General features: G+C 42.2%; 1 protein-coding gene across 4 annotated transcripts; it reads right to left on the bottom strand.

Annotated features, from left to right (window-relative positions):
• Positions 1-13,446: 13,446 nt before the first annotated feature.
• PTHLH (parathyroid hormone like hormone) lies at positions 13,447-24,293 on the bottom strand. 4 transcript variants are annotated; one of them, XM_037033951.1, is made up of 4 exons: positions 23,649-24,293; positions 23,329-23,451; positions 17,292-17,762; positions 13,447-13,877 (listed from the first exon to the last, which is right to left on the bottom strand). In XM_037033951.1, exons 2-3 carry the CDS (start codon positions 23,427-23,429, stop codon positions 17,336-17,338), a joined length of 528 nt encoding a protein of 175 aa, XP_036889846.1. In that variant the 5' UTR covers positions 23,430-23,451; positions 23,649-24,293; the 3' UTR covers positions 13,447-13,877; positions 17,292-17,335. The 4 variants fall into 4 exon arrangements, with proteins under 4 accessions (XP_036889846.1, XP_036889845.1, XP_036889843.1 ...); XM_037033950.1 differs by having other exon boundaries at positions 17,340-17,762; positions 23,652-24,290; XM_037033948.1 differs by having other exon boundaries at positions 17,340-17,762; positions 23,649-24,289.
• Positions 24,294-24,716: the final 423 nt, after the last annotated feature.

Here is a 24,716-nt window from a genome sequence, read left to right as displayed (position 1 = left end):
TACTATACCGTGTTGAGAATTGAAACAAGGAGTTGAGCATGGCCCAGAGTGGGACCTGTTATAAGGTTTAAATGAAAAGGATACAAGTTTAATTCAAACATTATGTAAATTTTATCCCGACTCCAAAATATTTTAAACTACTTCTTGCACATCAGTAACTGTTAAGTAAAACTTTAATAACTCTTGAAGTGAGCATTTTTTGTTAAACTTTAAAAGTCTTTCTAATAAACAAACCTTCTGAGTGTCCCGTATGGTTTTGTCGAAGCATCGATTGTTGCCCACCCTGTTGTTGAACTTGGAACACAGAACCACTGAAGAACTGATGTAATGCAGCAGACGTAAAAATACACATGGTACAAATTAAGGACAAAAATCAGAGGACTGCAGAGAGAACAGCTCAGAGTCAGGAGGAGAGTGAGGAAGTCATCTTTGGAATGTTCTGGAAGACAGCATGTAGGTGAATGGGTTGTTGTAGGAATTGTCAGGGACTATTATGGGCTGAGTGAGACTCTGACCGAGGTTCAGACTGGTCAGAAGAGGTCTGATGGAGAGCAAAGATGCTGTCTCTGCTGGACCCCAAGACACAGGAATGGGGTGGTCAAGCTGTCCTAGCAAGGGAGATGGAGTGGGCAGGGATGCAAAGGCCAACATATATCTGGTGTGGTTTGGTCGAAGGAAGGGGATTTGGATCAGAACTGACCCAGCTGTGCTGACCTAGACTCAGTGCCCCCAAAGGCAGGACCGCACTGCTTAGGGAGAGAGCTGCTGCATTCCTCTCGTTTAGCCAACACACGTTGATCCAGCCCTCCTGCATTCGAAGGAACCTCACTGAGTCCTTGCCTTGAGGAGCTTGGTGGATGACAGCTGTGTGAGCTTACAATTACAGAGCAGTGTGCTGGCCGCTAGATAGGCAATCTAGCAGCACACTCAGACCCAGAAGTGCTGGGCATTATCTGGACCCTGGCTCTCACTGTGTGACTGCGGGCCAGTTGCTTTTATCCTTCTAAGCCTCAGGTTTCTCATCCATCAAATGGAGGCCTAACAATACCTGTTTTATTGAGATTATTATGAGATTTACATGACATGCCAGCCCAGTTCTTAGCATATTCCTAGCTTGTGGGGAATGCATAATGGTAGCTATTAGGAAGGGAAACACAGAGGTATGGGATGTGTAGGAAACAGTCAAGTTGTGGGGAAAATGTGATGGGAGATACAACGTAAGGCAAGAGCTGAAGAAGTTAGCCTGATAAAGGTAAGGGCATGGGGAGTTGGGAGAAGGGGCAGTTCTAGAGAATTCCTCAGGTGGGCAAATAAAAAGCATGTTGAGTGAACTAAAAATATTGGGTAAAGGAGCATAAAATGGAGTCTGGAGTGATCAGCAGGGCTTTGATTATGTGAAGTCATATATGTTATAAAGTTCTTCAAACTGGCCAAGCACACCTGCCTCATGGGCCGTGGCTTTGGCATTCCCTTTCTTGGAACACTGTTCCCCCAGGTCCCCACACACCTCTCCTCCTTACTGCTTCAGGCCTTCCCTCCAATGTCTCCAAACTGGGAGGTCATTTTTGGCTGCCCTCTATGAAATATGGTTTTACAGAACAGGGCACGGGTAAGATATGTAGATTACGGAGTCAGATTGCTGTGACTGGCACCACAGTTCTGCCTCTTCCCTGCAGCAAGTTACTGAGAATGTAAATAATAATAGTCCCGGAGCAGAGGGTATTATAAAGATGAAATGAATTCATAGAAGTAGAGCCCTGAAAAGAGTGATTTGGCACCTTGTAAGTACTCAGTAGGTCTCTGCCACTGTTGTCGTTACTGTGATAATTGTTCTGCTCCAAATAATAACTGAGACATGCAGTAGAGGCCACTCCACAGTTAACGTCAGTGCCACGATCACTCCACTCCCTGCTCTGGCGATGCGCTGGAAACTACGGTTCCATGAGGGAGATGGCTCTCTGGTTTGGTAGCTTGGAAATATATCAGAAATGTATAGAATTATATGACGAGTACCTGTATGCCCAGCTTGAGAACTAAAATGTCACAAATACAATCGAAGCAACCTAAGGTGTACGATTTCTGATTTCTTTGTTATTGTCCTGTGTCAGCTTCTTCCAAGTGAGCCACGTGGGAGCTGCTTCTGTGGATGATCATGTGGGGAAAGGTTTGGGGAACGAGGTTCAAACTGGTTTGCGAAGTACTGGGCTTTAGTGAAATGAAATAGAGCTATTTTCTACAGGCTTACTCAAAGTCCCCCAAACTGAACACAGGACCCCCTTGCTATGCCATGTCTTTTGGGACTATGTTTCAGGCAAAACATTTTTGAAAATGGTAATCTGTGTCTTACTACAGCATCAGCTCCAAAAAAGTACTAGTTGCCTGATCATTTTCACATGATTCAAAGAGGATGGCTTGATTTTTAATACTGAGTCCAAAAAAAAAGGGGGCTTAATGATTAGTAACCTTGGTGCCAAGACCAGAGTTAAATGGACAGTTCAACTTTAATAACCAGGGGGGACTCGATGGCCTGATTATTTATATTTCAGTTTTCTCCATAATCTTGGTATTTTATTCCATCCACCTTTTCCTGATCTTATACTTTGTTAAATTCAATTGTCACTGTACGCCATGTGTTGTTATGACCTCTCTCAAATCCCCTGTGGGACAAGGCAGGGGATGAACTCGTTAAACTCAATGAAGTATACCTAATTGTCTTCACCTCAACGTGCTAAATTTTACAGTGCTGATTTAATGACTATTGAATATTACTTCTGGTTCTTTTCGAATTTAACATTGATTAATACTGAGATTAGGCCATTAGTATTGACGTAAGCCAAAAGCTGGACTACAGCCACACCATATTTATAAATCCAGCCGTTTCAAGGTTATGTTGTGGTAGAAGTCAGGGTCAGTGATGATCTGGTGGATTGGAAGATGGGTGGGAAAAAGCTCTTGGAGCAGTGGGTCCTTGAGCTGTGATTTAAAGAAGAGAAACTTGTGGTTTGGTTCTTGTTCCATAGATATGGAAAAAATTGAGCGAAGGCTCACAGCCAGGAGAGGAAGAACCAGTGGAAGGAACCACATGACAATAAATTTAGTTGGTCTGGAAGGTGAAAGCTGGGTTAGAGTAGGAGATGAAAACAGAGCAAGCTGGTCAAGCTGGGAGAAGCCACTGAAAGAAACACTCAGAAATTTGTGTTTGACTGGAAGTGTGAGAGGAAATCAACGTAAGGGCCACAATTCATGAGAGAATATGGTCAAAATGGTGAACAAGGGAAACAAAAAAAGTGCTGCCTTTAGAAACTGCAGCCCAACGAGCATAATTTACATGCCAGTAAACCTACGTTATGAAATCTTTTCAGAAACCGGTAAACTGTATTTGTTAACTGATGAGTGAACAAATGGCTTTGCCAGTTGCGGGTGGGTAATTTAGCTTATAGAACTCAAGTAATAAGGTAATTGCTAATCAGGAAGGTGGTTTGCCAGAAACTTCCTGTGGGAATGTCAAGAGAAATACTAACAACAGCAACAACAATAATAACATATGTCTACATACACACTCTCGTGTGTTGGACACGGCTTTGACAAATCTACAGGAAAACAGACGAGGTAAATAAAATCCTTGCCTTTGGGAGCTTAAAAGCTAAAGGTAACATATATATTCATTCAACAAATTCTTCCTCAACACTTAATCCTGGCTAGGCTATGACATGTGCTAGTCGTGGAAGAGAAGATATACTTCTCACGGAGTTTACGGTCTATCAGGACACAAAGAAGGCGGGCAATTACAGCGTAAAAAGAATGTCTAGCTCTGGCTGTCTGTATTTTCCCTACAGGTGCCTAGCTGTTCAGGGTGTTAAAACCACCGAATGTGTACAGCACAGAGCAAGCTGTGTTTCTAAAACCTGGGGGGTTGTGACTGTGATCCAAGAGCTGTTTTTCTAAGCATCTCGGAGTGGGGTAGGGGAGGCCTCCAAGGGGCGTGCCTTACCAACAATAATGGATCAGTAAATTGCATTCTAAGTAGGATGCGGGTGGTTATCTTTAGGTTGTTTCTTTTGTTGAACTGAGAATCCAAATCTGATACTTCAGGGGGACTATTCACAGCCAACAACAGAGAAGCCAATTGCAGACTGCCTCAATAGTTTTTCTTCTCTGCTCTTCCCCCACATAGCACATGGCTTCTCCTCTCTATAAATATTTAAAACACTTATTGATTTGAGGAGATACCCATCATTGGCTCATTTTCTTTGTTGTTGTTGTTCTCAATTCCATTCAGTGTTGTGCTACAGAGCATGTGAATGGGGCACTGTGATGGTTAAATTTATGTGTCAACTTGACCAGGATCCACGGTGCCCCTATATTGGTAAACATTATTTCTGAGTGTATCTGGGAGGGTGTCTCCAGGTGAGATTAGCATTTGAATTGGTGGATTGAGTAAAGCAGATTGCCCTCCCCACTGTGGGCCTCACCTAATCTGTTGAAGGCCTTCATAGAATAACAGCATGAGTAAGAAAGATTTTTTTCTCTTTGTGTGACTATCTTCAAACTGGGATATTGACCTTTTCCTGTCTTTAGACTTAGACTGGAGCTTACACCACTAGCTCTCCTGGTTCTGGGGCCTTTGACCTCAGACTGGAGCTGCACAATCAGTTCTCTTGGGTCTCCAGCTTGCTGACCGGAGACCTTGGACTTAGCCTCTATAATCATGTGCACTTACTCCTCGTAGTAAATCAATCTCTCTTCTCTCTCTCCCTCCCCCCTTAACCCCTCTCCCTCTTTGTCTAAATCAGATCACAGAATTGAGGCTTATATTTCAGAATCCTTGTAGATCCAAGTAATCTAACCTAATCAAACTAGTTTAAACAAAGGAAATTGCTCCTTTTCTATCTCCCCCACTCCCCCTTTCCCCATGTAATTAAATACTTTAGGAATGGGTGAGTCCAGGACACAAAGCATGATGTCAAAATTGTCTTTTTTCTTTTCTTGTCCCTCCTTTCCTTTCTTTGTAAGTTGGCTTCCTTTCATACTGGACAGCCTCCTTCACACAGTTGGGGAAGATGAAGAACACAAGAAAAACGTAGACATTTTTTTTTTACAACTCATGATTGTTAAAGAAGCAAGAATACCATCCCTATACTTCTCAGCAGAAAAGTCCAGGGAGAAATCTGATTGGCCATTTTGGTTCATGTGCCCATTTCTAATCCAATTGCTGTGATCAGGAATAATGGATTTTTCTATTTCACTGAGTTTGGGTCATTTGCCTATTTGGTGGACTAAAAGGATATGTTAACCTAACCCTCCTTTCCCTTAAAACACATGGAATGGAAAAAGGATAAATCCCTCAAATTAAAGGTACTAGTGCTGCAAGATAATTTTAAAAAAATCATTGCTTTGGTACAGTTAGATAAATGAACATGTGTTAAACGTTTATTCTACTCACCAGTCAATGAGGGGACCAGACAAATGTTGTAGCACATTAAAAAAAAAAACTCACCAGGGACATTGGAATAAATGTGCAAATGGAGGCAACATTATTATTTCCAAAGAGTGGGAAGCAGTCGATTGGACTTTTACCAGACAGGACCAAGCTATCAGCAGGAACTATTTTGCATTGCTATCAGTTACCTATAGTTCGTAGATTTTCCTAATTCCCACAGGATCAGAATCTGATAACCTGGAGGAGTTGTCTCAGAATCTAGTTGCACAGTTTTCAATTGGAAGCACAAATATTTTCCCTGCACTGGGCAGACAAACAACATGTGTTCACTAAACAAGGGTTGCAGTATTTGGAGGGGAAATATTTCTCCTTCTGATTCCAGGTGGTACCAGCAGAAACCTTACCCAAGTTCAATTGCAGTAGGTAACCTGTGATTCCTTGAAATGCGGACTATGCCTCAGTTGTTTCTGTGTCCTCTGGGCCTAACACAGGAGAAATGTTTATGAAGTGTGTGGCATGAATGTTGACTAGGACACCTGCTCTGCAGACTTTCTCTGCAACAATGGAAAAGCACCCCTACCGTCCTGTGACGTAGAGCCATTTCTAGCGCTCTTATTTCTCAGCTAGCAGCAAAGCCTTGCCGTTTGATTCCTACCAAGTCCTCGGCACGGACTTAAAACATCAGAAGTTGGAATTTTTATTAGCGATTACCCAAGGTTGAATTTGGTTCCACACCGAAATTATTTCCGTGATAGTTGGCGACAGTAGCACTGAACAAGCACAAGAGATGGTTATTATTGTTGCCATAATAACTACAGTATTAGATGATAGAGTCTCTCTGGGGTTTGCATTAAGCTACAGTCCATGTTGAATAGAGGACAATGTCACTTCCAACTCCTATGAATAAGATGTTTCCAGGGGCCCAGTCACTCCCAACTAACAAGATATGTATTTATTAGCCAAGAGGCTGCTGCTAGGCTAATCCTCAAAGAAAAACAAACTCAATAGAAGTAATGGCTAAAACATATAGGGACTAAGAAAACATAAAGGGAGCTATTGTAGATTCAGCATGGCACCCCAAAAAACGAGCAGTATAGGGACCGCAGGCCCAACAATCAAATCAGTTTCAGATAGTCGGTTTTACTTTTTAAGTAAAAAGTAAAACTGCCTCTTGATTGGGACACCATAAGAGAAGGTGACATCAGGACAGTCAGACTAATGGTCATCCATGAGGAAAGACAGCATTTACTCTGCCTCCAGCTTCACAAGGTAGCCTTCATCGCCTGAGTGTATGAATCTGTGTGATTCTTGGAAAATGTGGGACAAGGAGGACTGTAATGGGAATTAGAGCCGGTTGGAGGGACATGGTCTAATAATCTAGCATAGTAAAAGGTAAAAATATCTTTTTTCCCTTATTTGGTGAGTCAGTTAAGTATGTGTAGCCATTACCCTAAGACTTCTGTGTTCCTTTGGGCAATAAAATATATATTTAGTTGTATATATATATATTTAAATGTACTCAGTATTAAAGGAAGGACAGCTTTGAGCCAGGCAGGACTCCTCACGATGAAATTGAGAGCTATTAAAAGAGAAGGATATAAAGTGGACCGAAAAAGGTAGGGAGTTTCAGACTCTCCAAGGGAAATGTTGGGAGAATTCAAGAGGCTTCAGCAGTGGGTGCTTTCAACACCAAGTCAAGCCAGCCAGCACTCCTGGAACTGGGCTGTCCTCTTCACCTCCCCCGCCCCCCACCCCGCCCCACCTCCCTGAGTCCTAAATGTCGAGGAGCTGCCACTAGCCTCAGGCCCAGCTCATTGTCTGTGCAGCACCCTCCGGAGAGGAATGACATTCCTCTTCCCCAAAGCAAGTTGGTTTCATGGAAACCTTTTCTTTCTCCACTTCCACGTAATTTATAAACAAACACATAAGCACCTGAAAAGCAACCCAGAGATGAAAAAGCCGTTGAAAAGAACCGGCAATGGCACACTCATTGTTTGCGCCTGTGTGGGCAGTGCGCGGAGGCGCCCGCAGAGCGGGCACACACATCTGTTAGCTGGGGAAATAATTAACTGCCGAAATTATTTCTGACTGCTAAATGAAGGAGTGAAACTGCTCTGCCGTGGGCCAAGTGTTCACACAGAAAATCAGCGTTCTCTAGGGAAGGGGGGAGGGGGAGGGAGACTTGGAAAAACTGAATATTGGAGTTTTGGAGCAGGTTGAGAGGTAACAGGAGGGGAAAGACTTCATCTCTGAGGTGGTCCCATTTTAAATATGTTTTAGCCGTCTTACAGAAAGTGGCTCTCTGTATACGTTTACACGCCCGCCTGCCAGCCGGCACTGCCTGGCCCCCCTCTGCCACCCTCCTTTAAAGCAACAGCTGCTCATTCATGGGACTGTGCAAACACCTGGGCTTCTTGGCTGTGCGTGTGTGTTCGTGTGTGTGTGTGTGTGTGCGCGCGCGCCTGAGAGAGGGCACACGTTATGAGCTTTGTGGAATAGCAAGCTGTAGTCAGCCCTAGAAGATACTGTGAAGGACAGAAGCTGGTAACATGATGTCCTCACGGGAGCGTGGAGAGTGGAGCAAAATAGGACTGTCTCAGACCTATGATTTCGCTGAACTCACTAAAAGCAAGACAAAACTGTTTTGTTTAATAGACATTCCCTCTGAGACAGTGAAGTTAAGAACAAACTGAGAGTAACTAGAGGGGAGGCCGGAAGAGAATATTGCGGGGGAAAGAGGACGGGTTTTCAGGGACATCTATAAAGGACACATGGACAAAATTAAGGGGGGTGGGAGGTGGGGATGGCTGGGGTTGGGGGACATGGTGGGGGGAAATGGAGACAACTGTACTTGAACAACAATAAAAAAAAGTTTAAAAATTAAGTTAAAAAAAAGACATTCACTCTGAACCAAAGTGTATTGCAGCGGTTGTAGCTGTGGCCCACATGGCACAGACCCAGCAGGTGAGGCTTGCTTTGAGCCCTCGCTGTGCTGTGTGACCGGCTGTGCGATCTCGGGCAGGTTGATCTGCCCCAGGCTGAGCTGCATCGTCTGTGAGATGGAGACAAAGGATATCTACCTCACGGGGTTCCTGCAAGGATGAAAGGAGTTAGGGTGTAAGTTAGGTTAGTGCAACGTGTGTATAAGCTTGGGGAAAACACTAACTATTCATTCTGTTATATGTTAGCTTGGTGCTATGCTAACTTATTCTTTCTGACATGTTAATTGTTATAATGTTATAAAATGTTGTCTTGGAATAATATTTGCAATTCTTGAGGAAGAGGGCAATGAAGAATCTCTCACTGTGTCATCAGAAGAGAAACAAATTTTCCTTGAGGAGCTATGCCTGCTTTCTAGTTCCTTTCAGCTACAGCTGGCCATGACACAACTGTTCAATATGTTGTTTCATATTCTACACTGACTCAAGGGTTCCGCTAAAACTCATGAGGAATGAAAGAGTGATGTGAATGTAGAATTAGTAAATGCAACATGCATGGTTTGTTATTGTTTTGCCTTTATTTTATAGAACATGGAACTCACCAGAATCACTTCCCCACAGTTTTTTGATGACAACCCAGTGAGCTTGGACCGTTAGTTACCTTGTTCGAATGGAAGATGGATGAACTATTTTGCTCTTCAGACCCCAAAGCAATGCAGCTTTGGCGAGGAGTAGGAGTCATCGCTAAAACAAATCCATTTTTCAGGGGTGACATATTTTGTATTTATTCCAATTTGTAAATGTCTTCCAGTTTGGAGGAAAATGTAAGGAAATTCCCTGGGAGATGTTTTGAAATTTAATTAAAAGGCAGTTTGAAAACACATCCCTTGCGCTTTGCACTTGTAAATGTGAGCGTATCAGCAACTTGCACAGAGGTGTGAAAGCTCTCCTCCTGATGTTGGGCAGCTCTGCCTGGGAACTGTGTGTATTAATCTTCTGACAAAATAGCAGTGTGCCACCTTCGCACAACTGGGCCCTGTGCGTAACTTCTGTGCAGTGTATTCATAGGAAGAAAACCTGATATTTTAAATTCTCCTCCCTTCCTCTGGGAGGTTGCCGTATACTCAACACAAACCCTTGCTTCTTGCACTTACAGAGCTGGACAAGTTCCCATTAAACCAGAGTCTGGAAAACAAAAGGGCGCTCTGGTGGACAGTTTAGATAACTCGGAGCTGTCGTTCTCCAAACTTCTTGTTATTGGAATGAGAGAATGGCCTGGCATTCGGGCCTGAAACACTGAGCACCCCTGGCAAGCTCTTTGGTGAACTCTGCTTTTCAGTGGATTCATCAGAAACGGAAAGAACCTTTAAATTCTTCCCAACAAGTATTTATTGAGCACCTGCTATGTACTAATGCTGTTATCTAGTGCTGGATGGTACCTATTAAATAAGTCAAGGTTCCTGCCCTGCAGAAGTTCACAGAATAATTAGGGGAGTAATATTGGCAACTTGGAAGAAATACTACTTCTCTTGAGGAGTTAACCCCTGGACACATGATAATGTGGTTCAGTGAAGCAATACCTTTAGCCTTTGGAATCTTAGCAGCTGCCAGTGTTTAATACCCCGTCTGAAATGTTCAGTAGAGTCCTTAGGAGTAACTTATCACAGGGCAGAGTTTTGCCAGCTGTGTAATAGAATCTGTGATAAGAGTCGTGTTCTTAACATCTTCTGGGCTCTTAGAGGGAAGTGCTTGGAGTGTCTTTGACCCTTTATTTAAGGAAGGGATGAGGGCTCTTCTGGGAAGACTTAGAACTCTCCGTAAAAGTATACCCTGTAAAAGAATAGAGTACACTCTGTTTACAGAAGATGAATCATCTGAGCCTCAACATATTGTTTGTGTCCACGGCTGGCTCTATTTTTTTCCATGGACTTTGTGGCTGAAGGGGAAAAGAGCTGTTAAACTGTGTGGTGCTCTAGAATTAAACTTTAGATTATCCTAAAGTTCATACCTGTGATAATGTCTCTTTGGCAAACTCTTTGACTACATTGTTCAAGCACATACAGACATCTATTTAACTACATTTCAGTATTGAATGAATTGACTATAAGAAGACTGAAGTGACACTCAACTTGATTCTTGTTGGGTTCCTTATGTAGCATATTAGAAAGGAACTTTTGATTTGATAAGAACTGATTCTCTTTGTCCTTGTATGGCAGATATAGACAGTTTAAGAGCTGCTTTGCTCAACTGGTTATTTAGAACAGGTAGTGGAAAATTGTAACTGAGTTCCTTACCATCAAGGTACAGGGTTACGCTTCCTGCCAAGCAAAGCTTCCGTTTCTCCATATTCCTCGGATGCTGCCTGCACTCCCAATAATTTTTATCACAAGGAAGGAAGATGCCAATATTGACTTTAAATATTTTTAGGACCAGTAACATTAACACTGATCTTGGTTCATATCTTCATGTAGCCCTGGGTACATTAGCTGCATTATAAATATAATGCTTTGAATTGCACCTGTTTTGCGACAAGGGCTGAGAAAATACAGAAGAGAGGGGTGGGCTTTCACATTTCCCTGTCACTCCTTGTCCTTTGGAGTTGGACTGCACATTGTCCGTGAATGTATATTAGGTAGCTAGAGAAATACTGAACTTCTGTCTGAATAAAATTCGAGGAAGGTAACAGTAGTAAGTCAGAAGATTTGATTTTATTTTCTTAATTCCAGAATACTTAGTCCAATGTGCTTTTATGCTTCATAAACATTACTTAAGTGAAGGATGAACCACATTCACTTAGACTGTAATTTGTTAGGAGTCTATTTACATTTAAACACTTATTATCCTAAATCACTTATTTCTGTTTTTCTTTCATAGAATATGACAATGTCATAAAAAAGGACAAATTTTCCCAAAGTCTTTTTGCCTCCTTTATCTTTTCATTCCACCCCTTATTGTAAGAGTTTACTTCTTACTATTGCTAGACACCTCTAGGGTATGATTAAAGGCAATTATTACTTGAATAATGCCTTGGTGAGAATTGATAACTAAATCCCCATGTTCCCTCTTACCTTTTTCTTTTCAGGAGTGGGCTGTTTGTGAAGAAAACTTTAGAAAATGACCCGAGTTTGATGCTTTCTTGCTTTAATGTTCAAGTATTTACTAAGCTAGTGGTTTAAAAAACATATTTTTAAAGATTTTATTTATTTATCTTTAGAGGGGAAGGGAAGGAGAGAGAGAGAGCAAACTAACAATGTATGGTTGCCTCTCGTACGTCCCCTGCTGAGAACTGGCCTGCACCAGGTGTGTGCCCTGCCTGGGAATTGAACTGTGATCCTTTGGTTCACAGGCCTGAGCTCAATCCACTGAGCTACACCAGCCAGGGCTAAAAAACATATGTTTAAAAAACATATTTTTCATGTGAACAACTTATAAGGATTTGGTGTAATCTTAAGATTTGAGTTTCAGATGGAGTTTTGCAAAATATGGTTACATCTGTTTTTAAGGCACTCCAGACTAGTTGCTTTATGTGGGTTTGGTGTATTGGCCTTAACTTGTGAAATCACTGGAGTCTCAGTTCTTGAACTTAATTCGTTCCCCCAAACTATTCAAGTTTTGATTTGAAAACCAAATCTCCTTTGTTTGTCATCTGAGAGACGTGTGACTGATCACACAGTCTCAGCGTGAAAGGGTTGTCACGGAGAGGATCGAGACCCACAGTTTTGTCAGACAACTGAGACACTTTTTTTTCTGTGAACAACTTGGTCAAGAACCGAAGTGTTCGAGAACCGGGACGTTCAAGAACTGAGGTTTGACTCTATCCCTTTTTACACTGAGGTGTAAAAAGCACCTCTGACAAATTCAGAAGTGAGGCTAAACACAAATCCTTGTATTCCTTACTATCACAGGTTCAAAATTCTTACCAAAAAATGGTGTGATGACCCCATTTTCAAGGAGTGAAAATATGAGAAAGTTTAATGTTAGAATATTCCTTTCTAAAACATTATCCTTCTCACTCTCAGCTCAGACTAATCTCTCCCTGTAATTTTTTAAACATTCATAGATTTTTCTTTCATTTTATAGTCTCTTGTGTACAGCATTTAGTTGTTCCATGTATATGCCTGTGTAACCTACCCACTGGAATGAGAGGGTCTTGAGGGCAGTTACAGCATTTTAGTTCCCGCGCCTTCCCCGAAAGTCTTACAAATATCTACCGGGATATTGGGCATAAGCAGAATGCCTCCTGAATACATGCTTGCCTGTTTCAGAGGCTTTTTGTTTTGTTGTGTGGCGGTGCTCTGGTGTGTCGTGAGCTGCAGAGAGTTAAATAAAAACAATTCTGCACACGGAAAGATGTTTGTGTTTTCACCTGAGTGCAGAGGTAGGAAGGAGTGGGATGATACTCAGAATGGAAAGGGGGTTGCACGTGGTGTTACACCCTCTGCAAACGTCGGCCCTGCAGCCCAGGCATCACAGGAAAGCACCTTCGTCTGTGAAGGCTTTCTGAGTGCTCATGTGTCTCCCAGAGGTGACCCTCTCTCCTTTCTCGGTAGGAAACATTAATAGGTGGATTTCTCAAGTAGCTCTTTTATGCTTGTTACTGTTGCAAATAAGAGCAAGCTCTCGAAGATTAAACTTTGTGTTGCTTAAAAATCTCCCCTGTCCTTAAAGTTCCTCATCTGGTTCTCTCTCCCGCCCCCTTTTTTATTTCCAGCGCTGGCTGACTCTCTGGATTAAGTGTCATTAATCTTTTCTCCTGACTTCTCTGTGTTTTTTTTTCTGCCCTCTCCCGTCTTCACTTCAAATTGGACATACTTCATAAAATGACGTCTAGGTAGCTCAGCCATTCTATTGAACTGAACTTAAATTTTGGATGAAATACAATTTACGTGATTTTAAACTTAAAGCTAATGTGAAAATGTTGGAATGTGTACCAATATAAACATATTAAACTTGAGGCCATATCAAATACAGTGCAAAAATTACAATGTGTTCCTTCTGTTAGAAATCTTAAAGGGTATAATTCACCTTCTGAGTCACGATGTAATTTAGATTATATTTTATTAGACATTCTTTACAAATTTAAAATACTGCTATTTTTACATGCAGAGGATAATTATACTTAGGCATTCATGAAAATGAACCACAAAATAGAGACACTTTATTGTGTCATTTATCAACATACTTGATATGTATACCTAAAGTGCATTATGTTACAAAAAATATAGAAATTCAGCAGCACCAAGATACATTTACAAAATAAATACATCAGTTGACAAAATAAATTATGGTAAATGTGACAATAATAACTGGATTAGCCTTGGAAAAAATATTCACAATGACCAATGTGCAGTTTCATAGAGCAATGAGGGAGTCAGTTTTATTCCAATGCATTTACAATATTTACAGACAATAAATATTTCTAATACTTTCCATATGTTCACTATTACAGAATCCTGCAATACGTCTTCTGAAGTTCTTTGCAAAAATTTCAATGCCTCCTGAAAAGAGAAAGAAGGGAAAGAAGAAGTGAAAACAGGTTAATTTTCCTTGCAAATAAAGAGACATAAAATAAAGGGCATTAATTAAGGAACACAGAGTCATACACAAAGATATACGGGGGACTTTCTGTAAATGTCCCTTACAGGAGGTGACCAGGGGGCCCACCTGACTCTCTAGAACCTCTGCCAGCATCTTTGGTCCACTCAAACCATCAGGGGCGTGGGGAAAGAGAAAGGCTTGTGTTTCTAAGCACAGCCTGTCAGGAAAAAAGGGGGGCCTGTGAAATCTTCCAGTGCCACCAATTGGCAAGTTTGGGAAGAGAAGGCACGCATTTAAGAATTTGGAAATAAGGCCAGGTTGTGCAATCCATCATCAAATAAACGTTGCTCAGAAGTTTATTCCCCTGTGATGCCTGATATAGGTAATCCACTGGTGTCTTATTTTTCCAGGTTCGCGTTTGGCCAATCTCTTCCTAAGAGAATGGGCTGTTGCACAGGTAATCAGAAGTGTGTGACTTGGGATAAAGGTCGAAAAGATGCATAATTCAATAGAGTATGTTTGGTGAATGATTTCATGACATCTGTCATCTTCTTAATTGTCCTTAAACACTAGAAAAGCATGAAACTGTGATTAGATTTTAGTGTCTGAAGCCAAAATTAGGATAGAATTTTTTGGCTGTCACTTTGCTGGTTTTCTGAATGGACCTTGTATTAGAAATTGGGAAAGCATATTTCCCAATGAGAGCCAAAAGAATCCATTGATTTAAAAGTATAAAATAGCACAAGCAAGGAGGGCATGAATAGCATTTTGAAAAATTATTTTCTGATAAGGAAAGAAAGAAAAAAGGGAGCAAATCAAAGGACCAAGGAAAAGATCATTTAATTATATTTTACGCTGCTTAGTTAGATGGCTTGTTATCCTTCCTTCTGATCTCCCTTTAACCGAGGCATGTATTGGAATAACCAAGGAAAACATATAACATGACCTAAAAATATATGTGTATGTTTATTGTGTGTGTGATGCTTTAGAGTCCTAGCTCTTTTGAATACTGAAAATGCTTTATATTATTTCTACTTCAATATTTACCAAGGGAAAATACACGTGTTGAGTGAAATCAGTCCTACTGTATCTGGACATCTTATTTGCAACATCAACATTTCCGAAGTTTAAAGCTATCTATTTCCCACGGAATGGTTTGGGAGGAACAGCCAGACGGTGCCTGCCACCTCGTCAGGCTCTCAGATCATCACACAAACCATGCAGAGACTAGAGAGAGGATGGTGAGTAATAAAAGTTTGGTTGCCTATAAAACTTTAAAACAGTTATTCTGAAAAGATTCGGTTGGCAACACAAAATTTGCATGGCCCCTTACTGATGCACACTTCTGAGTTTCCTCACTCTTCCCTGCACCTCTGCTGGGTTGTGTTGGGAGCGTGCCCACATCTGGCTGCCAAACAAACAGTGCTTTCCATGAATGTTCCTCACAACCAGGGAACAGAAAGGAGAGGCAGAAACATTCTCTTTCTTTCAGTCCTGGGTCTGGATTTGATTAGGCAACTGCCTAATTTTTACTAGATGTACTTTAGCTTAGGGATTGCTTTGGAATAAGAATTGACAAGTGCTGATTTTCATTAATTCCTTGGATACTTAGGAGCATTGCAAGTTTTAAATGAAAAAAATCCATAAAAATATACGAATACTTCTGTTTTTAAAATACACGCACATAGATTTAGAGAGAGTAAGACGATGGATAAAAATAGGCTCTGGCAATAGAGTCCTTGCATTAGTTAGAAATAAGCACAGTTAAACTACAGTGGGTATCTGCACTAAGCTAACACTTATAAGGTTTGTTAACCCCTTATGCATCCATTAGACACACGCAGAACACGTCCTCCCCTGTGCTGGAGATTTCACTAATGCCACTGCCCATTGATTACTGAAGCTGTACTACTTACCCAGTGTAACTGTTATTTTACATTGCTATTTAATGATGGGTTTTGTCAACTTAGAAGTGATGGTAAAATAGGTTCAACCTCTCCTTTGAAATATCACTCTGTAATCCTATCTCTAGTCAGAGGGAAAGAGAGGAGTAACAGGGGGCGCAGATGCTGAGGTCCTTAGCTGCATACGGCACATTTGTGTGTTGCTTCCCTCATTCTTTCAAATGCCACCTAAGTGCTGTACTAAAAAGTGAGAAACAAAACAGATCCTATCAGTGGAAATGCTCAGATCAGGAGACCTCACTAACAGTACTAGGCTAAGTGTCAGGAAATGGGGAAATAAACCCAGTCCTAAGAAGGAACTATCCCAGTTCCCGGGACTGCTCGGTCCTCTCACTGTGGAGTACCTTGGTTTTCTAGTTTATAAAATGAGGTTAATATTAGCCCCCCTTTTTATGCATCACAGAAACACACACCAATACAGATAGAACAATCAGAACCATGTCTAAAAACACCAAAACAGTAAGTTGCACTTTATTGAGTGTTTACTATATGACAGGCATTTAACCCATGTAATATCATTTAATCTTCACCCAACCCAATGAGGTTGGTACAATTACGATCTGCATTTCAGAGAAGGGGAAAGTAAGTCTTAGATCAAGCAACTCATCCAAGGTTCAGACCCAAGATCTGAAGCCAAGGTATTTGGCTCCAAAGTCTGTGAATGTCATTACTACTTGCATCTGTGAACTACGGATAAATAAACCACATAGATATGAAGGGTTTTTTTTTTATTCTTATAGCAATACCACAGAAAAACTATTTCAGTTTGCCAGTGGGCAAATAGGTACATGAGAAAAACGTATACTCTCAAAGCCAATACTTAAAAGATTTTCAGAAATCTTGATTTTTTTTCCTTGTAAGTTGGTAGAAAGTGAAGTTAAATTTAATTAAATAAGTGTAAAATGTGTTTAAAATTGTAATTTATTTAAATATAAATAAATCTAAATTTTAATTAAATAAGGTTAATTAAATAAAAAATGTGTGAACGGCTCAGAATTGTTTATGGTAAGACATTCTGTAGTGTTTGTAGATCATCTCAAAGGTTTCTATGTTTTCCCTCGTGAAAAAAAAAAGTAAGAAATGGAAAATGATCAGGAAAGTTTGCTAAGGTGTGGGAGTGGGGAAATAAATAGACCTCTCTAGCAAATGATGAAGATGATCAGTAGCTTCTGAAGGTTGTCTAAGGCATGAAATTATTTAGTGGGGTATTCAAAAACTGGTGGGGGGGGGCTACGAGGATGGAGAGAAACGGGTTATTAAAGCCCCGTTTGTGTCATGGGGGCAGAAGGACGCCTTAAGTCAGCCAGTATTCTGAATCATCTTGCTTTTGCAAGTGTTCAACTTGTGGGGTGACTGATGGGGTGGGGCGGGAAGGTGTGTTCAAGCTAAGGCGGAAGGGAAGCCACACACCCCTGCGGGGAGCACCAAGGAGAGGCTCGGGGCCAGGAAGCCAGTTACCGGAAAGTGAATTCCAGCGATGTCGTGGAGATGTCAGACAGGCGGTCCCCTTCCGGCCCACTCGCAGCCATGCCTGAGTTTAACCAGGCCGATCGAGTCCGCCGTTTCTTCTTTTCCTGCTCCTTGCGTTTTCCAGGCTTGCCTTTCTTCTTCTTGCCAGGTGTCTTCAGTGGCTGCTCTTTGTATGTCTCCACCTTGTTGGTTTCCTGAGTTAGGTATCTGCCCTCATCGTCAGATCCAAAGCGCACGGGGTGGTTCTTTGTGTTGGGAGCAGGCTTGGAGTTGGGGGAAACCTCCGAGGTAGTTCTGATTTCAGCTGTGTGGATTTCTGCGATCAGGTTGTGAAGGAAGAATCGTCGTCGTAAGTCTTGGATGGACTTCCCCTTGTCATGGAGGAGCTGATGTTCAGACACGGCTCTCTTGCTTTAAGGGAAAAATAGCAGGAGAGAAAGAAAGCAATATGTGAAATTGTAGTCATTGGGAGAAACCACAAAGACACGAGGAAAGCCCTTTAGTTTTCTGGTCTCTCCCATACAGGACACAGGCCGTAAGAGGAGCCAGCTCAGGGAGCAGGCAAGGGGCCAGGGCGGAAGGACAGTCAGCAACTGTAGCTCGGAGTACCTGCTCTACCACTTGCCAGGTCTGTGACCTCCGCGAGGACATAAACGTTCTTGGGCCTCTGGAGTCCCAGCTATTTAAAAGGAAGGGGTCAGATCCAGCGATTTCTATGCTCCCTTCCCAATTTAAATGTGAGTCAGTTATTTTCAGAAATAGACAGAAAACAGTGAATTGCTTTTCAAGTTTTTCAGAGTTGTGTTGGGGAAATTAATTCTGGAGTCCTAGCCTGGAAAATAAAAATGAGGCAGATTTTACCTGAGCACTTGCCCCGGGTGTGCATAGGCGCGCGCATACACACTGCGCCCCCATTAAGAAAATAATAATACTGAATCTCAAAGAACAGCAAGCTGTAAGAGTAAAAGCAAACAAAGACTGAAGGATAAAGTGAGCAGTGAAGCCTGTCTAGGAAACAACTTCACAGACTGAGTTTGAACACACTAGACTGCAGGCTACTAAGAACCCCCAACTGAAGGCCAACTGTCAGAGAAAGCACGCATAATGTTCTGTAAAGTAGTGGGTGGTCTCTTTAAAATGGGTTTCTTTGTGTGTTTAAATTAAGTGAGATCATTTTATTTCTTCTGTGATTTGTTTTATTTAGAATTTTAGAGGGTATTAGCCTTAGTACTTAGTTAAGAAATTCATTTTTTTCTATTTGTTCTCTGTCTTAAAAATATCTCTATGAACAAATATGATGTGATTTTTCAATTTGAACAATAATCTCATAAAAATATAGTGAAAAACAATAAACTAATTTGCTATCAATCTTTTTAGTTGACACCCTGGCTCTTGCTTAAATGTTCATGCATGAATTCTTTTATTAGTCTGTGTATATATTGTTAAACATATTTAAGGACAACATACTTTAGTCAGTCATATTATGCCAGCTTTCAATCTGCCTTATTTCTACCATTGAAATAAACCTCCGAAGTGATTCATATTCAAAAGTGTCTGAGGGTATTTCACAGGGCTACATCCCGTGTGGCCTCACTTTCCCGAGACACAGTGGTATCTGGGTCCCTTTTCTTTCACTATACAACTTCTTTACTTTACCTCCTCAAAGGAACATGACAGTAACAGATAGCACTACTGAGAGTTCTGAGAGTGTAAATGCCTACCCTTGTTCACACAGTGAAGCCAGGCAGAGCTGGGGTTCCACAAATTAGTTCTTTTGATTCAGAACCAAGATCACTTTTCACCTTCCTCAATCCTTTCTCCTCCTAAAGCTGAAGTGCGTGTTGAGAAAACAAGAAAGGGCACAGAGTGGGAAACCTGTGGTGGGAGCTACGACAACAGGCAAGTGGACAGCAATCTACCTACCCCTTTCCTTGAAGACCGAGTTTATGGCTCCAAGAAGTCCATTTTCATTGCCATAACAAAGGACTAGGATATTAGAGTTTGGGTTTTCATTGAAGTAATGAGATATTGTCTAGTTACACTATGAATCCAAGAAGGATAAAACATGAAAAAACACTCATTATTTCTCTGGGCCTTTCAGCTGGAATGCCAACTTTCTTTTAGTAATTTAGTGTGTGAACTGACTTTAAGCCATGTAGCTGTTCAAAAAAGACATGACTTAATGGAAAGGAATTTAACAGGAGCCTGGTTCAAATGAGGCATGAAGGAGTCTTCCTTTCTGAAGGTGCCACATGTGACTAGATTAAAATTCACTTACTCTGTGGCAATAGTTAGTACTCTGGAAACTTTTAATAATCTACAAATTTGAGGCTTTGGTACAATATATTTATTTCCTGTAATAACATTTTTAAAGAATAAGACTGCTATAACTGCATCTTTCAGAAGTATTGCAGATCAGTAAATATCTTGTAGCCAAATGTCACAATATAAAGTTCTTAAGCAATGATCACTTATAGTATTGGAAATTTTATTTCTTTCTCAATTCCTGGCAGATATCCATTCCATCTGTATTGCTCTCCAAATGTATAATACAACCCATTCTAGCTTACCCCGAAGCCAAAACTTTTAATGGCTGGTCTGTTCTAATCAAGCCACATTGCTCATGCCCCCTCTGACTGGCATATATGCCTGGCATCTTGGCCAGCCTGTCAACTGTGAGTCACAGTGTCTTCCCAAGTCAAGCACTGCACTTTCCCAGGATGGTTCTCATGGGAAAAGGAGCGATCTTTCTATCCTTGTCTCTCACGAAAAGCCCGCAATATGGCACGACTTCGTCCAGTTTAAAATAGTACATCTCTTGTGAGGTACAAAACTTCTTTCTGCCTTTTAGGATTGTTAGTATATTAGAAAATGCAGACTTCCCTAAATGCTAAATCTGAAATGCCGTTACATGATTTACTTAATGATTCAAAGACGTCTGTATTTAAACTATTGTGAAGAACGAATGTCTAATCGGGCAACTGCACTAGAAGACCAGAGATACGATGGCATCCTTATTGTTAACAAGGAAGAAGGTCCCTAGACTGTTCTGTTCATTTTCAAAATGAGACATAAACTTACACAAGGATAAAGGACAAGTACGTACAAACTAGATACACACAAGCAGTGAGTAATACATTCAGATTATGGAGAAGTGCAGTTCAGAAAATGCTGAAATATTTAAGTCGTAACTATGGCCTCAGTAGCAGTCTGCTAGTCTGTGTGTCTGTGAACGGGACACAGCACAGTGGTTCACTGGAACGCATTACATGCCCAGGCTCCAACGTGGCAACACAAGAGTGTGATGTTCATGGTCTCTACTGATTATTGTAAAACAATTTGCAAAAATGTGGGGGAAAGGCTTACCATAGATAACTCTAGAGTCAATCAAAATATGACCATTCTGTCTTAAAGAAAAATCACCCTCCGAGAGTTTTCAGGGAAAATTAAATTTCGAAGGAACTCTCAAGGAACACAGACAGTAACCAGGGTGACGGACACACCTCTCCCGGCTCTGGGAGAAGCAGCATGCTTGTGCTGATGCTGAGGCTCGTCAAGGAGCCTGGGTTTGAGAAGAACAGTCCTGTGGTGCATGGAGGAGTCGGGGTTAGGGTGTTCGAGTTAAAATGACTCACCAGAAGTCCCTTCCAACCCAAATGAGTCAGCTGAAAGTTATGCTTTTCATTAAGTGGAATAGACCCAGTCTGGCTCCACAGCAGATCAGCCAATGATGTTTCAGGTTTCTGAGTCTGCTGGGGTTCCCCCCTCTAACTGAAACACAAAGGCTGCTGCTACCTGCTGCAACCCACAGTCCTCGCTTTCCAACCTCCGACTTACTCATTTTCTAGCTTCATTAGTTAAAGTCTTTTGGATTCACAGGTACAAAAGTTTCATAAACCCATATTGCCCTTTTTTTGTGGCTTGACCATGTTATTGTTGTGGTAGCTTCCTCTCCTTCAAAAGTTAGCCTCTCATCAGGAAAACACCTAAAGCAGTTTCCTTAATCATTGGTGGGAAAAGTAACTGGGAAATAACACCGTTTGATTCTATGTTAAAATCCCTTTCAAGAAACTAGGTTGATTTAGCATAGTTGTAGACTAATGTTTTGTTTTATTGCTACTTGGCAGCAATGTAAAAAATGGCATTTTAAAAACTCCATCTGGCTATAATAATTTGATGAAACATCTTCATCTTTTGATGATTTCAACCATGGCTGTAACATAATGATCTATTAGCCATTAACCATGAGCATGTTTTGTGGTAATTTTATAACCATCTGCTGAGTGTGAGTGTTTGATTACAATATTATATTTCACCCACAAACAAAACTATAACAGAGTCCTTGGCTGCTAAATGTTTTTTTTTTCATATGTATTTTTGCAAGGTGCAACAAAGAAAGAGTTAAAAATAGACTTTAGGACAATTAGCACTGTTTTAATACCATGACTGTGGATTTAATCATGGTCCATTTACTGTTTCTCAAAAGAGAAAACAGGTATTTCTTAAGCAACTTTAAAGAAAAAAATTGGCTGGTTTCCAAGACAGTATTTCTTGGCCAAATAAATACAGTATTTAAGCATGCTTTTAAAAATTCACACTTCAAAAAAAATCTTTCTCTTCATCTATATTAATGTACCGATTTTAAATAGTAGAATTTAATACAAGCCTCAAAATGAGCAAAAAGTATGAAGACAATTTTTAGAAGTACATCGACATAACGTTGATTTGAAGAATACAATGCAGCTTTATTTTCAGTACAATGTTCTACACAATTTGCCTTGGGAAGTTCATAATAGATTATCATTTTGGTGCCAAGGTTCAGACATGTCTAAAGTAATTTCATTTAAGGATTTTCTACTCTAATAATAATAGACCAAGGACACATAAAATTGCTGCCTTTTCGTATACCTTTGGGAATTTACAAGGAAGCACCATGTACTTGACTGTAAATATTAGATATTGCTATTTTTATCGTTAGGATGAAAGTTTTCCTGAATTCCTTCTCCAGAGGCAAACTCTTCTCAGTTCCCACACTTTATGGTTTTCTCATCCTGAACAACGAGCCTGCAGCCCAAAGATGCCCAAAGGCAGTGCCACACATTCATGAACTGCCAGGCCCAACAGATTATGAAGATAGTACTACTCTACCACATAGTGATATTTAGCTGGTGTGCTATGACCTGTGAGTATTTGAAAGTCAAAATTATCCTTAAGAGAATCACCAAAGGAGAATTCCAAAATACAAGTTTTCAGTCCACAGTGCCAATATGTGGCTCCAGATTAAAGAACTGTTAGCCAGAATTCCAAGAAAAAAAAAAGTCTCCACACCTAATACTGATTTTAGAATCAAGCAACCTAGCGTTCCTGAACTGTATCAATACTAATGCTGGAATTGTGCCATTGCAAAGTTGTCACTACTTTCTTATATAATATGTCTTCATTATGTAATGTGGTCCGTTTTATATGCTTAGAGTTATGTCATCCATAATAAAATTGGATGTAAGGTTTTTGCTTTGCACACACCAACTGCCACCCACATTCAGCATGTACAGAAGCGCACGCAGGCGTGCTGCCCTGCATCCCTCTCCTTCCTCACTGAGTTTCCTAAATCTCTTGGACTCATCAGGGTTTCAAAACGTTCCCAGGTCCTGAAAGTCACCCCTTTCTTTCACTAGAGGCAGAGGATCTTTGTCTAGAGGAGATTCTGTAAAAAACAAAACAAAAAACGCTCCCTCTTACGGAAACCCATATAAAGTTTTTCTCGGCTGTCTTCCCTGGAGGTTCAACCAGTTCTCCTGCTGGGGTTGAGAACCAGGCTCAGCCCCGCCGCAGGTAGCCGGATCTCCTGGCTCTCTAACTCGGCAAGGAGCATCAATCAGTGGCGGCGGTGAGCCGTGGGCAGCACCCCATCCTGGCGGCCTCTCCCACTGTCCTCCCCAGCCCGCTCCCGGAGCCCCGGGGTGGACGGGACACTTACAGCCGGCGGCCCAGCTCCTCCACCGAGCGCCCGCAGGAGGGCACCGAGTAGCTCAGCAGAAACACCGCGACGCTCCACTGCTGTACCAGCCTCCACAGCATCGTTTCCTCTCGCTCTCAGGACCTGCGACAGAGCGGAAAGCGACCCGAAGTGTCAGTCCGGAATCTCCATCTCCCCGAATGACCCGCTTCCCCTTTTAGCCTGATTTCAAATAGCCTCTTCAACATCAAGGGCATCTCCCAAGTTGCAAAGAAAAAAGAGAGAGAGAGAGAGAGAGAGAGAGAGAGAGAGAACTTTCTTTGAATCCTCTCAGCACTTACTTATTATTTAGGAACCAGCTACTCCAACTGTGCTTTTGCCAAACCACACAGGCAAAAAGAGACCAAAAAGGGGGTAAAAATCAGAGGTTCTTCCTCTGAAATAATAACCAAAATGAAATAATTTTATGTATGCATCAATGATGAGCAGCGAACGTGTTTACACGTCTCCCATAGCAATGTCTAATTAATCTGGACGGCAGTTTTCCTGGGTTCCTGGAGCAGGGCTAATCCCCTCCTAAAAAGAGAAGAAAGTTTCCTCCTCCGAAGTCAGCTTCTTTGCGAACTAGGCCGTCTCGTTCCAGAGCCACTTGCAGGGAGACCCACATATATACACATAGCTGTCTGTCTACCTCCTCTGGTGGGCTGGTTGCTTCCGGAAAGTTGATTCCACACACTCTGAGAACAAGTTTCAAGTGCGTGTGTCGTCGATCAGGAGGGCCAGGTGGCAACGAGGGCGGGCTAATAGCAGCGCGGAGGGGCGGCGGCCCCGCTTCACGGGCGGGGAGGCATGCTGGCCAAGCGACGCAGGTTAGAGGCGAGTTGAAAGCCGAGCAGAGGAATGTTCACACGCTCCCAGGCAAACCTGCGGGAGGAGTGAGCGAGTCGCAAAGAGGTGGCGCCCTAGGAACGCGCGCGGGGCGAGCGAGGGCGCGGGCGCCCAGGGGGCGGGGGCGGCGACGGGCGGCCAGAGCGGGTCAGAGCGGGCCCGGCGGGTCGGAGGGAGCGGAGAGGAGCTCGGAGCTGGGAAATGCACAGCAAGCGAAGGAGTTCCCCGCCTACCGCCCCACCGCCCCCGATGCTGCCCGGAGCTCCGCAGAGCCCCACCCCGGAGCGCCAGCCCTAGCGCGCCAGCCGGGAGTCGGGCGCGTGGGCGGATTCGCTCACCCCCGCTGGGTCTCGGCGGCTCCGGACTGCCCGGCGGATCTACCATCTGAAGTCCCCGAGGGCATGCGGACAGCCGGGGCAGCCACTGACCCGGGCGCGTCCTTGCAGCCGGGGCTGGCTGGGTGCGCGGCCGCCGGGGGCGAACCGGCAGGGAGGAGGCAAAGCAGCCGGGATCGGAGAGCG

Source organism: Sturnira hondurensis, unplaced genomic scaffold, assembly GCF_014824575.4.
Source record: "Sturnira hondurensis isolate 20B ecotype Veracruz unplaced genomic scaffold, ASM1482457v3 Scaffold0021795, whole genome shotgun sequence".
Lineage (NCBI taxonomy): Eukaryota > Metazoa > Chordata > Mammalia > Chiroptera > Phyllostomidae > Sturnira > Sturnira hondurensis.
Note: the sequence above shows the minus strand (reverse complement) of the source record. Positions and strands in the feature narration are given on the sequence as shown.

What these genes read in the sequence shown, in the direction of transcription:
- PTHLH (XM_037033950.1), bottom strand. Translation starts at nt 23,429, where the DNA reads ATGCTGTGGAGGCTGGTACAGCAGTGGAGCGTCGCGGTGTTTCTGCTG. An exon ending in GAGGAGCTGGGCCGCCGGCT is followed by an intron (nt 17,763 to 23,328) that starts GTAAGTGTCCCG and finishes TTTCCCTTAAAG; the next exon opens with CAAGAGAGCCGTGTCTGAAC.